Source organism: Paroedura picta, chromosome 11, assembly GCF_049243985.1.
Source record: "Paroedura picta isolate Pp20150507F chromosome 11, Ppicta_v3.0, whole genome shotgun sequence".
In the NCBI taxonomy this organism is placed as follows: domain Eukaryota; kingdom Metazoa; phylum Chordata; class Lepidosauria; order Squamata; family Gekkonidae; genus Paroedura; species Paroedura picta.
Window position 1 is genome coordinate 12,961,329 of NC_135379.1, and position 17,322 is coordinate 12,978,650.

Sequence of the window (17,322 nt, forward strand, 5' to 3'; positions counted from 1 at the left end):
AGAAGAAGAAGAAGAAGAGTTGGTTCTTATATGCCGCTTTTCCCTACCCGAAGGAGGCTCAAAGCGGCTTACAGTCGCCTTCCCTTTCCTCTCCCCACAACAGACACCCTGTGGGGAGGGTGAGGCTGAGAGAGCCCTGATATCGCTGCTCGGTCAGAACAGCTTTATCAGTGCCGTGGCTAGCCCAAGGTCACCCAGCTGGCTGCATGTGGGGGAGCGCAGAATCGAACCTGGCTTGTCAGATTAGAAGTCCGCACTCCTAAACCACTTCACCAAACTGGTTCTTTCCAGTTGGAATGAAAATGACAGTTGAAAACTGACAGTTGGGATGTGGGCTGTAGGTGTGGGAAGTGGCTAAACAGGGAAGGACTAAATCCAGGGACAGACTTCAAAGTAAATCAGGCCTTGTGAAATGTGGGGCAAGTGACCCTTACAACACGGGCAGAGCAAGAGGGGCGCCTTGGCTTGGACTGGGGCTATGATTCCCACAACTGTTTTACCACAGGTGGCAAAGCCAGGGTTTACCCGGCCCTGAGGGCCTGCCAGCACAAGTGTAGCCGGCTAGAGGCTGACTTTAAGAAACAACAAAATGAAAACTGGGATTGCAACGTGATGGCAACAGGCCCCTATCCTGTTATTATGCCTCAGCAATGACAAACCCTTTTTGAAGCCCTCAAAACTCCCTCTAGTGGGGCAGCAAGGGAAATGGCGCACTTGACAGAGGGGAAATAGCACCGCTGTGGGTTGGATATTTCTTCGAGGACAGTGCATGCTGGCTTTTAAATACATTTCATATTAGGTAGACTGAAATGACAAGATCCAATCCAATTTCTTTACGTTTCGATAAACCCGGACAGAACATGAAGGACTCTTCTGCTGCAAGACTTGAAAAGAACTTAAAACTGTCGGCTTAGAAACTGCTGGGGGGGTAGGGGTGATATATAAGTGCAAGGACAAAACCTTTCATGGCATCCGAGGTAGGGGTGATATGTCCACTTGGCATGTGTGCTTTGGCTCGGTTTGACCGCCTTAGAGATCACCGAAGCCCGAGGCGGCCAGTGCCGCGGTGCCCAGTGCCGCGGTGTGGAGAGAAGGCACGCCACTGCCACCACTCCTCTCCGCACCACAGCACTGGCCTCCCATGCTCTGTTTCGGGCTCCGGTGATCGCCAAGGCGGCCAAACCAACCCAAAGGGCACAACCCTAAATTGTCCACAGCAGGTCTGAAAAGTGATGCAGATTTATTTGAATTCATTTCAGCACCAGTCTTTGAAAAGACCAATTGCCAACGTTGAATTGAACATGCACATTATCGAGCCTTTAACAGAAAGGCCTTCTTGCAATGCCGAAGGAAACAGACAATCAATTGCAACTATTTAAAGGTGGCCTTTGTTCTCTTTTGCAACCTCCATGATGACAGTGGCTCCCCAAACCAAACTCGCCTCGAAGACATACGCAGCCAACTCTCATTAATCAACTGACTAACCATTCAATTGATTAGACCCTAAAAGCTATAACTCGACAGGCCAGTCTGAACCTTACAAATGTGTCGTGGGAAGGTTTAGTGGGAAGAATTGTTTAAGTTAAAAAAAAAACATGGTGTGTTCAAAAACGTAATTATTACAAGCAGCCTAAATAACTTTAGGTTAGAGATCTAAAGAAGGTTTTCAATACAGGGAGGTACAATCCTGAAACCATTTCCCTTGGCTATTGAAACAGATACATCAGCATTTTGCCAGCGGTGGCCACACTTTTTGATCTCCACTACTCATAAAAACCAACAAATCACTACTCTGGTGGTTAATGCTGATTTAGAACTATAAAATGACTCAAAGTGGTAGGGAGCCAGTTTTTCTTGTTGCTATTGTTGGCCCAGGACTTCCTGCCTCTGCTGAAGCCAAAAATAACACGACTGATTCCTCCACTTAACTCTACAAATCGCCATCTTCCAACAGCCGCTAGCTCCCAGACACTTTCCAAAGCCTTTAAAATGAGTCCGCCCCGAAAGTGAGCTTCAAAGAGTTAAGCGATTCATGCAACAAGGCACCAGTCAGATTGCTGGGCCCTTAAAAAGTGTCACCGCCAAATAAGAAGAAGTAAACAATCAAAGGGGGATGCACTGAACAGCCAAGGTAGGGCTCCACAGGCAGGGCTCCACAGAGATGATTATCTGGCAGAATGAATAGAGAGAGCAGTTCTTTAAAAAAACTGGGCCTACTAGAACTGTGTCATCTCCATACGGGCAGAATCCCTTCTTTCAGATGTTCTTCCTTACTAGGGAAAAAAAAATAACCACACCATTTAATAGTTTTGGGCAACAAGAACGCTCTTTGTGACCGATGAGCACTAATGAACCGAGGCTTTGTCTATTGGGAGATTGGGGTTTTTTTTACATTCCTGAAAACTTGTGCAAAATATGTGCTCTTTGTCCTCTGCAATCAGATCTGGCCAGAAAACATCCCTTTAAACTGTGAAAACATCTCTAGGCATCTGATTTACAATCACAAAGGATCTTTGTTAAAGTTCAGGGCCCGCTGAGTGTCCAAAGCCATGCGGCAAGCAGTAGGTGTTACTCTGAGACAGGCATGCTCGTCCGCTTTCATTTGATGCGTCTGCAGGTGCCTCGGCATGGTCAAGTGGAACACTGTCCACCCAAACAGGTGACTTTACCTTCTTGGTGAACAGGTGCTCCATCTCCTGAAGCTGAGGGCTGCGTTCGATAAGAGATGCCCGACCGTGCTCCTGTTTTTTGTTCAGCCTGTTTTTCCAGTCTTCTTCGCCGCTCTTCTTCAGGAGGGCCAGCCTGGAAAGGAGGAAAGAAAGTGAATATACCATGCTGAGAAAGAACATACAGCCTATTCAAGCAGGAGCCTTCCGTCAAAGGGCTGTTGCGTGTGTTAAGACGCAAACGCACACAGGTTTGCTTCTGAGTGTACAGGCAAGAGGGAACCTTGGCCAATACTTTGTCTCCAGTAACCCATACCTGTATTATTGAGTTTTTAAAACCTATTCTATTGATTTAAAAAATATTATATATATATATATTGTGCCTTTTGGTGAATGGTCTCCAAAGGGGATTATATGCAAAATAAATCATATGAAGAAGAGGAAGAAGAAGAAGAAGAGTTGGTTCTTATATGCCGCTTTTCCCTACCTGAAGGAGGCTCAAAGCGGCTTACAGTCGTCTTCCCTTTCCTCTCCCCACAACAGACACCCTGTGGGGTGGGTGAGGCTGAGAGAGCCCTGATATCACTGCTTGGTCAGAATGGTTTCATCAGTGCCGTGGCAAGCCCAAGGTCACACAGCTGGTTGCATGTGGGGGAGTGCAGAAATCGAACCTGGCATGCCGGATTAGAAGTCCGCACTCCTAACCACTACACCAAACTGGTTATGAAGATATCAACAGAATAAAGCAGCAACCTTAGATGAACGCTACGAAACAATGAATTCCTTACATTCTGCCCTAAACCTGGAAGAGCAGGGCAGTCATATTAAGGGCATTCTAGAAAATGCCATCAGAAGGTGTACTGGCTACTGTGACCATAATGTGTGTGTAACAAGGATGTGTATAATTCCTCCTGCTCTAATGAGAGTCAGCCCTGCCCTTACTGGGGTCGATTTGCATGTTATGGGTAATGCAGGTTGAGTGAAGGGTCCCTACCCTGTGTAACAATTCACATGTACTGCCCAACACTTGTGCAAAAAGGGGCTTCAACCTCACAATTTTTCTGACCTGAAACAGTCCACTGGAGGAGCTATTTGGTCTGTTGGGAAAATCCATAAGGGTATATATGGCTAAACAGCACACCCCTGATCACTGCAGTTCAGAAGACAACACAAGAAGGAAGACTTAAGCCCCTTCCCCATACAGGCCACAGATGTGCTCTGAGCTGAACACTGTGTAAGGGGGGGGGAATGTTTTGAGAGTCAAACCTCCCTCTGTCAGATACTCAAATCCAGCTGTTCTACTGCAGACCAACACAGCTGTTCTTACATTACATAGGATGTAACTTACATAGGATGGGGCCTTGTGCTCTCCATGATAGCTGAGAAGGCCCTTTAGATGACACCTTCTCTCCTCCCCTCCCCTTTACTTAAAACCCTCAAGTGCAATGAAGCCTTTGGCTTAGCATCTCACAGTGCAATCCTATACAGCAGGGGTAGTCAACCTGTGGTCCTCCAGATGTTCATGGACTACAATTCCCATGAGCCCATGAACATCTGGAGGACCACAGGTTGACTACCCCTGCTATACAGAGTTACTCCAGTCTCAGTCCACTGGTTTCAAGGGGCTTAAAGTAATTCTGTGTAGGACTGTACTGTTAACACGCTTCCAGAAACAACCATCAGTATAACTAGGCCTGGCCATATTCTTTTCCCATTTACCTTCCATCGGTTGACATTACGATGGTAACCAGCCTGGGAAAGAAACTTGTTTCTCTGTACCACTCTGCAAAGCAATATGACTACCGATAGAACCATGGCTAGCTCATTATTTATCAATACAGCTTTTGTTCACCCCAGTATTGCGGTCTGAGCATCATTCTTCCCTATGGAGGATGCCCAAGTAATATGGAGTAGCTAAGCTTTCAATCTCTTCTCCAAAGCAGGCAGGAACGAGCCCATCGCATCCATTGTCTCATGCTCAGGAGACCTCTTTGACCTTGCAATGCACAATTCAACAGCCTCTGGGGACAGCTGAGACTTCTGAGGCAGCTTGACCTTGTGGGTGAAGGTTCTTTATCATCCTTGCCTGGTTTATCCACCCCTCAGCCATTCAAAGGGAGCTTTCAGTGTATGCAGTGTTGGCATCCCCTTGGTAGTTTGGAAACGAGTGGGCAATATTTACCATGAAAAGAATGAAAACAGCCTCACTGGTCATTGGCTCAGAGCTCAAGAGACTGATAGTATTCTTCCTTATTTCCCTTTAAAGACACTCTTGGAGTATCAGCTACACCGAGCCAATCTTCTGAATCCTGTCTTGATTAATGTTATTGATAGGGCTCTACCACCTGGGGATCTAGCAAGCTGTGTACATTGCCATGACAAACTATCGTTCTATGCATGACAGGGCAGATGGAATTAGGTGGACATAACAGAACTGACACGTATCACTGGTACAGTGGATGTTTCATGTCCAAACTGCACCAAGACAGACCAGATTCCAACGCCTGAAGAAGCTGAACAGGGACATCAGTGGTTTATAAAATGAATGTATTTACATATCTCCTGTTACTTTTGCATGCTTTATTCTGTCCTCGGTTAGTCATTGGGTGTCGGGTATTAACAGCACGCTCACACACAGATTTCCACCAGAAAAGCAAAGACGAAAATTCCGAGGTTCCTAGGATGGTGATTACTATTAACTTTTTCCAGTATCCACCGACAAATTAAAAACAAAAATTAGCATTCCAGGTTTCTTGTGGTCTTTTAAAGATGATCTCAATTCACCACATTTCCAAGGAAGCCCCCCACCCCCAAGTACCAATGTTTGTTCTTCCTGGAACAAACTCTTTTTTTTTTTTTAACCAAACAAACAAAAAACAGATTTCAATTTCTTCTTTCAAAGTACAGACTGAGTATTAGGACATCCCCTCTCTGGATATTCTCATACGATTCCAAATTCTTCTGTCATGAAAGTGAAACAAATGGCCACTTTGGAAAGAACAAGCGTTTATTTACCTTTCTTTAATGGACATTGTTTTGCCGGAAGCATCCAGAGCATCCTCGGTGATTTCTGTCCTGCTGTCCTTGGAGTCGAGTTTTCCCTCCAATGGCTCAGATGTTTCCTGCTGCCTACAGGATCCGGCAGCCGGAAAAATGCTCTTTGTTGTCACTGCGCTGTCGGGTTCAGAAATCGGTTCAAAGGGCTCTGATGGGAAAAGTTCAGAATTAGTGCTCGACTGCAAAAAGTAAAATAAAAAACCCGCAACGTCAGTCCAACTGCCAGACGACGTCTTCTTTTTAAATACTTGATTGTACTAATCGAGTTAGGTATTTATTTATTTATTTATTTATTTATTTATTTACTTACTTACTTACTTACTTACTTACTTACTTACTTATTTATTTATTATATTTATATACCGCCCTCCCCGGGGGCTCAGGGCGGTTTACATAATAACACAAGAACAGTACATGGAACAGTCTTATAAAACATTTGGGTAACGGTGCAATAATAACTGATAATTGTAAACATATAACATTATAATTGTATAGCCAATAAACAATACAACGTTGCAACATACAAACAGGTCCAGAATGTATAGGTGGTGTTCTGAGGGGGTGGGGAGCAGGGGCCCTTTGGTCGCTGTTGGTTATATATATCTGGTCTCAACCGAATGCCTGGCGGAAGAGCTCCTCCTTGCAGGCCCTGCGGAACTGTTTAAGCAGTTCTTCTCCGGGAGCTTGTTCCACCAGTGGGGGCCAGAACAGAGAATGCTCTGGCCCTGGTTGAGACCAGGCGGACTTCTTTAGGGCCAGGGACCTTTAGCTGGTTGGTAGCAGTGGAGCGCAGGGCTCTTTTGGGGGCGTAGGCAGGGAGGCGATCCCTCAGGTACATTTGGCCCGTAGTAACCGATCTTTTATGACACAATTATCTTAGACAATGCTAACATTTCTGGGTTGGAAGAACCTGTTGGGAAAACCAGTCTCACGAGAGCGGAATTCAAATAAAACTCTCCGACACGATGATGTCATGTGCTGGATGGCTCATCCAAGTGCTGGGTTTATCTTGTAACAGCAAAATGTTGAAGATACACACACACACACAACTGCTGTCCCAAAAAAGCAGTACTTCTGATACTCATCACCGAGACCTTTCACCGAGCCATGCGCAGTCAGTGCGCTGGCAAACTTTCCCCCAATGGGTCCCATGTTCCTTTGGGCCACTACTGGAAAAAGAGGTAACTGCAAGAACAGAGAAGCAACAAGGCCAGCATCTTCATTGCCAAGGTTTACTATAAACTATTTCCCAGGGGCCTTCAGCTCTCCTATGCTCCCAGCTAAAAGACTGAGTAAGCATTCTTCAGGCAAGAAAAGTCCTGCCTTTTGTCATGACTGCAGCTTTTTATCTGTGATACTTTAATCCCGCCCGTAATCCAGGCTGCTCAGAGGCCTCTACATGGTCCTCCCCTCCCCATTTTGCCCTTACAATAACTCTGTGGATGACGAGGCTAAGGAGGAGCAAAATTTGTCTAGCGTCACCCAGAGTAGCAATCTGAAATCATGTCTTATCTCGAAAAAGTCGCAGCTTACAATCATGTCTTATCTCTACTTCAGTATCCTAAATCAGTGTGCCGTGCTGACTCTCAGGTTGTTCTGTGGCACTACAACAACCAGCGTGGAACAATCACAGGGAAAGGCAGATCTCCCACTGACTCAAGAATACCCTATGCTTGCATCTGGAAAGCGGCCATGTGACATTAACAGCCCTTATTCCCACTGCCTAAATCCCTGTCAGATGCATGTCAACTGAATGGATCAGAAGTCCTGGATGTCAGGCCCCACAGAGCAGAACCCAGAAGACCTGAGAGCTGGGTGAAGTTCTCCCCACTTTCAGCATTCCTTTATGACATAATAGATGTCCTTGATTAACGGAGGTAACAGTTTTGTTTTTAAAGGAAGCTTGCTTTTTACTTATTACTAGCCACAGGCTATTAGCCCTGACACAGGTAGCTCAGGCTAGCCTGATCTCAGAAAGTAAGCACGGTAAGCACTTGCATGGGAGGCCACCAAGAAAGCCTGAGGTTGCAATGCAGAAGAAGACAATGGCCAACCACCTCTGAGAATCTCTTTTGGGAGACACCCAAAGCTGGCTGCAACTTTATGCCCCCACTGCCCAAAATGATTGGAAGATGCATGATGCTGGATGAAGATGAGGTGGTCTGGATCTGGCCCATCCCTGCATGGGAGACCTTTTGGGAACCTTATGTATGTTGGGTTTCATGAAATAAGAGAAATGCAGTTTATGAACGTTCTAAAGAAATACATGTATTATTGACAAGTACTTACGAAAGCCATGATTGTCCGGCAAGCATCAGCTGATAGACAGTCCTCCTTCTCCTCCTCTTCCCCTCAGAGAGGGGCCTACTAGCATGTGCGCGCATCAATCAATGAACAGTTTCCCTTCACAACTTCCTTCCATTCATATGTAAAATGTATGCAGATGTAATCTTTTCAGTGATTAAAATTCATATGTAACCAGGACCCACGAAGCTGCTTACCTCTCAGCAGGGCCGGTCGAGTCACTAACCCCTCCAGTTCCATCGTTTCTTCAAAGGATTGGCCTCTGACTTCTTGTTTACCCTGCAGGATGTCGGCAACAAATTCCTTTTGTTCTGCAGGCTGACAAAGAGGTTGCGGACTGAACAGTTCCATGCTGCTTTTTCGTGGGAATGCGTATTTCATCTCTTTGTTGTAGTCCGCTGTTTTATTCGAGACAGGATGGGGAAGCTCTTCCTCAAAGGAACTGTGTGCTTTCATGCCGTTCTCTTCACGTTCTACAAATCCCTTGGGCTCTGCCTCTTCACGCTCCTTTGACTGGCGACTGCTTTCTCTAGCTGCCACTGAAGTCTGCCACTGTTCGGTTTTCAGGATATTTTTTAACGAAGAGTCCACATTCTCTACTGGCGACTGGTATCTCAGATTGGCTGGCTTCATCTTGCCAGTCGACTCTTCCTCCACTGCCTTCACGTGCTGATCCTTTGTGTACACGGACGACCAGGGGGGAATCATGGTGGTTACAATAGTGGGAGACAAAGGAGCAAGCTTTCCACCGTCGTTTTGTACCTGCGTTGAACAACATATGGAGAAACAGAAATTGGCAATTCATGAGGGCATGCTTAATAGGCAGCAGTTGTTTTGCCAAATACCCTTAATAAACAATAAGACAGGGAAACCTGAGAAGGGTCAAATGCCATAGAATTGGTGAAATCTCACAGAGCTTGTGAATGCTTCCTTCTCCTCACACACACAATGCATATCATCTTCCAAACCATTCAGAAACCATTGCTCACTAAAGAGAAATACTGGAAGAAAAAACAGAAACCATTGCTCACTTCAGAAACCATTGCTCACTAAAGAGAAATACTGGAGGAAAAAACAAAGCTGCACTTACCTGTAAGTATTGTTCAACAAGTATCTTGTGCGCAGGCACACATGGGGACTGTGCATTAGCCCTTCTGCCAGCGGGGGTTTATAGCTAAAAGCTTCCAGGGGGCAATGGATGCCAGAGCCAGAAGCTTATTCCTGCCCTGGTACCATATGCTCCCATGCAGCAGTGTCCCCGAGCACCTGCCCGGTACTGAGGCAGATTGGAACTGGTTCAATCAAAACTACCCACTGAAACAGAAATGGTTTGTACTATCAGGGGGCAAAAATCCTTCTCCCACTAAGAAATCCAACATGGACCCTATAAATTGTACCCTGTAGGATGGGACTAATTGGGATGTCTTCCAATACACCAGGAGTCCCAACTTCTGGCAAATCTCCAAAACTAGGGAGCAATGCTTCAATAACTGGTCTATGGATTCTGCCAAAACAGCCAGTCATCCAAATAAGGGAATATCTGGTAACCTTGCAGATGCAGGTAGGCCACAACTGGAGCTAAACACTTTAGGAATACCCAGGGTGTTGTAGTTAAGCCAAAAGGCAAGACCATGAACTGAAATACAACATCCCACAAGAAAATTGTAGGAACTTCTGATGCTGAGGATGGATAGAAACATGAAAGTCAGCATCTTTCAAATCAATAACAATAAATCAACCGTTAAATGCTAATAATTGCAAAATTGAAAGAATAGAAACCATGTGGAACTTGGAAACATGAAGAAAAACAAGCTTCTGGTTCCGTGCAGAGCACCCCCTGGATGCTTTTAGCTGCAACACCTGTCCAATGTCAGGCCTGCTCATGTGCAGTCCCCAAGTGTGTGCCTGCAAAGAAGATCAAGAATGAAGTTTTGGGGTGTGGCTAAAGATGTCGTCCTGAGAGGGTGGCAGGGCATCTGCTCTGCTATCTCTGAAGCCTGACAGGGGTCAATTGTGCAAGCAATTGGCAGAAAAGAGGAGGGGTACGCAAACCCCACCTCACCTTTCTACCCAGGAAGTTCTTGGGGCCGTCTCCAATCCTTTAGGGAGTGTATCTCCCTGGATTATAGGCTGTCAGCGTTCCAGGTCCAGAGGACGACTGCCATTTTCTACCTCGGACTTTCTTTTCTTTCTTTAATCTTAAAGTATCTGCTTCAACCCTACATGATGATTTACTACAAATGAACGCTTTGAACTGAGGGGAGGACATCGGCTGAGTTCCAAAACATCATTTACTGCAAGTATCTCTCGTTTTTTTTTTCTTCGTCTTTCTTCCTGCATCAAAGCCTTTTGTTTCCCCCCTCCTCTTACTCTGCTCTGCCTGAAGCCACCTCGTTAAGAGGCAGGCTAATTCTCCTAACTAAGCAGAAGAAGGACTCAAATCAACTCGAATTAATTGGCAAAAGCTCTTATTGTAATTGTTTTGGTTTTCGAAGATAAGAAGATAAGAGCTGTGAATGTGAAAATCTCACGAGAACTCTGTGCCTTAACTGACTCTAATACGTCACATGCCTGTGCCGGAACATTAGAGGATAAAACAGAGGACCTCTACTGGCCACTTGTAAAATTGTTTGAGGCCGGGTTTTTTAAAAGTCAAAATCATGTCTATGTTAAAAAGATTGGCTCATCTAATAGAGATACAAACCCAAGATTACAAAGTATTCTTAGATGGATTGATCAAAAATATCTCCAAGGAGATTCAAGATGGCAAGGAAGAAGTCTTCAATAGGAATGATGGATTAATAACAGTGACTGATGACAGCTTTAAACAAGGTGGAAAACCAACAGCAGAAGAGAAATCTGAAATTCATATCTTCAAGGAGATCCAAGATGCCAAGGAAGACGTCTTTAACAGGAATAATGGATCAATAACAGTGGCTGATGACAGCTCTAAACAAGGTGGAAAACCAACAGTAGAAGAGAAATCTGAAATTCTGGAGACGGAAAATGGGATGCCGGAGTTCTGCAGCCCAGATAAGGACACCCTTTTTAAAAAGACATACAGCCATCTCAAAGCAACAGTGTACAAAAATCAATCAAAAGAAATATGGATCTGCAGTGAAAGTAACCGATTTAAAGGATCTCTCTGGGGAAAAAATTGTATTGATACTGGAGTCCAGGAGGTGCAACGGCCTCAAGATTTATCGATGCATACTCTGCGGGAAAGAGTACAACTGCACTTTCTACGCCAAAGGCCAATGGGACAGAATATAATTTTACGGGAACGACAAGATGTAGCAAGCCTCGAGATGAGACCCCCTTAAGAAGACCGAAAGCTCATATTGTCTTATGTTTAATGTTATACTGTATTCTATATTTCCATTTTTATGAAAAAGGGAAAGCAGTGTCTCTTTCTCTCTTGTTTTTTTTTGTCTCTTTTCTTTTGTAGGCATATAGGTAATATAACCATCAGTGCTGAAAATGTAAAATGGGGTTCTCCCCCCTTATTTTTTCTTTCTTCTATTAGTGTATTGTCCTAGGACTAAAGCCTACACTGACTTGTAGAAAATGTTTAATGTTAAGCTTTCAACTTAAATCTGAAAATATATCTGTTAGGATGGTTCTTAGAATGGGTCAAGCATAAATTGTTTTGTAGATGTATCAGAACCAAGGATAAGGAGAAGCTATAGAAGACTGAAAGCTTATATTGTTTTATGTTTAATGTTAAGCATTTAATCTAAACCTGGAAATCTTATTATTCTCTGTATTAACAACATATACTATATTCTACATTGCTACTTTTATGAAAAAGGGGAAGCAGTGCCTTTTTTCTCTCTTGTTTCTTTTTCTTAGTAGGCATATAGGTAATATAATCGTTAGCGTTGGAAATATAAAATGGGGCTTTCCCCCCTTATTATTATTTTTTATTATTGGTGTATTGTTATAGGGCCAAAGCCCATATTGATCTGTAGAAAATGCAAAGCTCTCAACTTATACCTTTCAGGATGGCTCTTAGAATGGGTCAAGTATAAATGGTTTGTAGATGTATCTGTATTAAGGATAAGGAGAAATTATGAAATCCTTTTGTAATTTTTTTTCTTTGTACATCTTTAAGGCAAAGCCCTACTTTCCTCTCCCTTCATCAGGGTATTGATACAGGGCCAAAACTCATACTGTGCTATAAGAAATGTTTAATGTTAAGCATCTAACTCAAACCTAGAAATATCTGCTAGGATAGCTCTTAGATTGTATAACCTTTCTTTTGTATATCTAAACAGGCCTTTTTTTTTTCTTTTTTTTTAATGTAGTGGAAATGCGGACGGCTCTTAGACTCATGGCTCTTAGAGTCTTGGGCAAAAGTTTATATCACTGTGGAGTCAATGTGGGGTCGTATATTCTCAAATGATGATTATATTTCTATCTTTATGAAAATAAAAAAAATCATTATAAAAAAAAAAAAAAAAAAAAAAGAATGAAGTTTTATTCTTTCAGTGGCACAAACCACGCTTAGTATTTTCCCAGTGCTTTCAGTGCCAAGAGTTTCCCCATCATGGTGTCAGTAATACTGCTAACTAAGGTCAGCCACATGATCTTCATAATGCAGATGGGGTACTGAGGCCAAGAGCAGCTTATCCCAAGCCATATGAGTTTGTGGCTGAGATGACCTTTGAATTAGTGACCTCTCTGATCCCACCTTAGCTATTATGGTACACCAGACTGTGGACCAACACATTTTCACAATTGGTCTCATTCCTCCTACCTTAGCTCCTTTCCTCCACATTCCACAGAACATTTTGCGATCCCTTAGTGGTGTTGATGTACTATTCTCCGTCCCATGTTTCCTTCATATTTCAACTGCAAGAACGGCTTTCCGTTTACTTCTACGCTTTCAGCTACACTTTATGAAGTTTATTGCCTTGTTTTCTCCTGGCTGCCAAGGAAGTACGTTTGTTAAAGCAGAATGCACTACAGTTTGCTCTCACTGGTATAAAGATATCCAATCCAACCAGAACTGTGCTATCCTGAGGCGACATCATGTCACTCACAGCAGACATGTTATGACATTAGATGCAAAAGAAGAAAAAGCACCTGCCAATCATTCTGTCTATAATGCCACAGATCTGTAGAATAATACTAAACACAGGTAGACGAAAACCTCTAGAGATGCAATTCATACATACAAGAGGACTCAAAGTTTGGAGTAAGGCAGTGAATATTCCAGATTTATAATGCTAGTGTTTCTAGACTAGAGACGAATGGCTTTTTTAAAGACTTGCAGCTGGTAAAGAATCCTCCTCCTACTTGATGTGTAATCCAATAGGGGATGTTGGGGTCAACAACTTTTTAGAAAGAAAGCCCGAAAAATCATAATTACCCAAGGTGTGTGCAAAATTGAGGCAATACACGCTTCAAAGAGAAAAGAAACACTTGGTAAAGTAAACAAGTACAGTTTTCAACAATGTAAACCTGAAAATCACAGAATCATAGAGTTGGAAGGGGCTATACAGGCCATCCAGTCCAATCCCCTGCTCAACGCAGGATCAGCCCAAAGCATCCTAAAGCATCCAAAATGCCAGAATCCTCAGTTCACTCCGAAGAGTGGAGCTCTTCCCATTCTGCACACATTCAATGCACTTTAGAAGTAGATTTTCCTGTTTTGCAAAGGAGCTGAAGATTCTGGCAGTTGCATGTTTGCCCTGTTGAAAATTGTACTTGTTTACATTACTAAGTGTTTTGCACCGGAAAATCCAGCTGCAAAAGCGCATTGAAAGTGCATTATTCAACATGTGGGCACTGGACTGACCCGTTCTAAAGGTTTGCTCTTTTCATGGAGTGTTCAGGAAACTGAATTCAGAGCAATGGTTCTAGAGCTACGCCTGCTGGAACCCAGATATCTTCTGGCAAGACGTCTTTCACTGCAGCTGTTGAGGGTAAACTGCCTGAGCAGAATCAAGCCGGGGCATTTTGGTGGCCATTCTGTCCACAAATACGGTTCTACAGAGTGTGGATTTCTCCCCTTTAAGGCTAGAACTAGTGAAAGAGCTTGGTATGGTATTGCCTAGAGCAGAAAGTTGAAAATCATAACGACAGCAACCAACAAATGATCGGAACGGAGATCCAAAGATCAAGAGGGCAACTGAGGGTTCCACAGTGCCTTTTAAAATCATAGAATCATAGAGTTGGAAGGGGCCATACAGGCCATCTAGTCCAACCCCCTGCTCAAAATTAATGTCAATTAGAGGCTCAGGTTTTCACCTTATGAAGCAATAAACAAACATTTCCACTCCCCTTCTTCCCCCCTTCCCCTAAGAATGAAACCCCTTCCCCCCACACCCGAATAAATTTTTTTTTTACTGATAGCAAGATAGTTCATTTAGAAAATGGTGCATTCTAGGGGTTGTACGAGTCATTTCCTTGGCAGAATTTCTGCCCCTTGCTTCACCCACATCGAGCAAGTAGACAAATTACTCATTTGATTGTGTCCCTGTGCCCAATCCCAGGTAAGAACTGGGCTGCTAGAAAACGATAGACACACAGACCTGCTCAACTTCTCCAAGGGTGACCGGCTGGGTTTGGTAACGCATATTCGATCTCCTTTGTCTGAGGTCCCCTCTGTTCCTCGTAGAGACGGCCTTTGTGACTGGCTGAGAGAGTTTGTTGAATAGGGCCATCTTCTCTGCCAAGCTGAGGGTGGAAGAGTCCGGTTCCCCAGACTGATCTTCTTCAAGGGCTTCTTTGGCTTCTTTGATTTCATCTTTCGCTAAAGTCTTTTGGTGCGCAGATGCCTGCAACCTTAAAAGCAGAGCTGGGAATCAGGATTTAGTGCGGCTAAGAAGTGAGCACTTTCAGGTTTCTAAAATCCATACAGGGGGGGGGGGGAGACCAGGAACGCTTCAGATAAAGCACAGAACAAGCCAGCAGTCATGAAGCATTAGCAATTTGGATGTGTGCCGCTCATTAGCTTTGTGGATTCTGAGAGAAGAGCTGCCAACATAAAACAGCAAATGCTTTTTACAAAGGAAAGACTGAGGTGGGGGAGAGGAAAATATACAAAATTCTGGTGATCTGGAAAAATTGCCAACCCCTAAACATAGGCCATAGACTTGCTCTGTGTGGAGGTGCAGGATGGAAGGATTCATCTACGCTATAGGGTTGTACCTCTGTGACCTCACTGCTCGGTCCTAGCAGCTATAGGCATGTCCTATACCAAGCTTCATTTTGGGCTCTTAACGCAATGCTGCGATGCAGAGTCACAAGGGACACTTGCACACAACTTGCACAGATCGTTCATGAGTATAAACAGGGCACCGAAGGTCTAAATAAGAGAATGATGTTGACAATCCTCCTTTCTATGCTTCGGATTGCTTTGTTGAGGGATCCCTTATCTCAGGGTTCTTCAGTGTGGTGTTCATGGGTGCTGGGATACCCGCTGACACCTTCTCCGGAGCCTGCCGTGTCTTTTTAGGAAGTGGGTGGGGCCAAGTAGGGCTTTTGGCCGGCAAGGCTTCAGATTGACTACTGGTGCTTGGATGGGCCATGCAGATATGTTTAAAATCTTGCGTTGGCAGCAGGTGCTGCTACAGCCCAAGGCCCCGCACTCCGTTTCTGACGTTAAACTGCAGCAATCAATTTGTGGCTCCTGCAACAGCCAATTTGTTGGCCTGCCCATCATCAGAATTCCAAGTGTGCCTGCAAGCTCAGAAAAGCTGAGGGTCCCTGCCCGACATCCTGTCTTCCCTTCACTGCCCTTAGCAATATCCTAGAAATTGAGGAGGATCCGCAGGGCAAGAGAACATGTGCCCTCATTAGAGCGACAACACACGCACACACGCACACATACAAATAACCTCTCTTAGCCCACTTGATGCAGGAAGCAGCATGGGTGACAGAGCCAGCACCACCCACGAGGGCCACCCTGAGCGCCGTGTGCATGAGATTTCTTGCTACAGCAAGGATCCAGCCAGCTATGCACACAGTGGTGACAGCAACACCATTCACCCGCACTGCCATGTCTCTGCCTCCTCTGTGTAGATTCTGGGCCTTCTGTATCTTTATAGGGGGGTGTCCAAAGAAGAAGGGCAACATGGCGCCACACTGTGACCCCAGTGGCACAAAACAAAACTGATGGAAAAGTCCTACGTAAATTTACTGGATTCATGTTTAGAAGACTAAGTGCTGGCAAGGGCTCATGGGAACTGTAGGTGAGCCACAGTTTGGCCATCCCAGCTGTAAGGAGTTACCAGAAGCAGTAGGGTTGGAACCAAGCAACGTCCCTCGTGACCTCTGGCTTGGTTTCGTCAGTTCTGTCTGCACTCTACCCCTGGACCAGAAAGCCTTGTTGGTTCTTGACAGAGGAAGGAGGCCAGGAAATATGCAGGGGGATTGGAAATCAGCACAGAAAATGGAAAAGCAAAGGAAGGACCCCATCCAAAGTCTCCTGGCATTTAAAGGGCCAGCATTCGACAAAGCAGACTCTTGTCCACAAAAGCGTATGTAAAGTTCTTTATCAGCCTTCGGGAAGTTTTGGAACTCAGTAGCACATTTGTTTGGCACTGCCCCTTCACACCTCTTCTTTAGTTGCTGGCATTAGGGTGAGCAAAACGTAACAGAAACAGGGAAGGGGGTTGTACTTCCACCTAGAGGTGGTTACGGGTTCTTACCCTCCCATTATTTCAGTAAGCTAAAGTTAGAAGCTGCAAAAGGCCGTGCTCTCAAAACATCCCAAGGGCTTTGCTCAACGTCTTTAATTTGGAGTGCGGCGGGTTTTGTTTTTTGTTATTTTTTTAAACACGCACCCTTTTCTCTTCTGAATTTGATAATTGCATCCACAGAAAGCAGCCACCCCTGATCCGGAAAACTACTGACCCAAATGCTCAGAAGTTGAAATGCTCGTCGGTTAAACAGAGGTCAGGATAACAAACAGTAGAAACATCCTCAAAAGTGCCACCAAACTGCCTGACGCACTCGCTGTTACAGATGCATTTGCTAGCAATGACCCTTGCGCTCCCTTGTAGCATGCAAGCTGCATTCTCCCAGTACCTTGTAGGATGTACAGTGCTCTTAACTACAGTGGGATTAGGTATTCTTGCCACTACATTGTGGGTATTCACAGTACATGAGGCTGGGGTAGGTTCACTTAAAAAAAAAAATAGCCAAGGAAAGGAAAAAGTTCACAAGAAGAGAGAAGAGAGAAGCATTAAGAAACACATACAGTGGCCACTGTCGAAGACAAACAGTATTTCCCCCCCAATTAAAAGATACAAAAGGCTTCTAAATTGTGTAGTTCCTGTCTTTC

At 44.5% G+C, this 17,322-nt stretch overlaps 1 protein-coding gene across 16 annotated transcripts in view; it reads right to left on the reverse strand.

Annotated features, from left to right (window-relative positions):
• Nucleotides 1–17,322, reverse strand: part of SVIL (supervillin) — a 162,188-nt gene that overhangs the window by 35,628 nt on the left and 109,238 nt on the right. For all 16 annotated transcript variants that reach the window (XM_077303818.1, XM_077303811.1, XM_077303819.1 and 13 more), the window contains 4 exons: nt 14,567–14,819; nt 8,225–8,789; nt 5,682–5,871; nt 2,670–2,802 (listed from right to left, as the gene is read on the reverse strand). In XM_077303818.1, the coding sequence (XP_077159933.1) occupies nt 2,670–2,802; nt 5,682–5,871; nt 8,225–8,789; nt 14,567–14,819 (1,141 nt within the window). The remainder of the gene's footprint in view (nt 1–2,669; nt 2,803–5,681; nt 5,872–8,224; nt 8,790–14,566; nt 14,820–17,322) is intronic.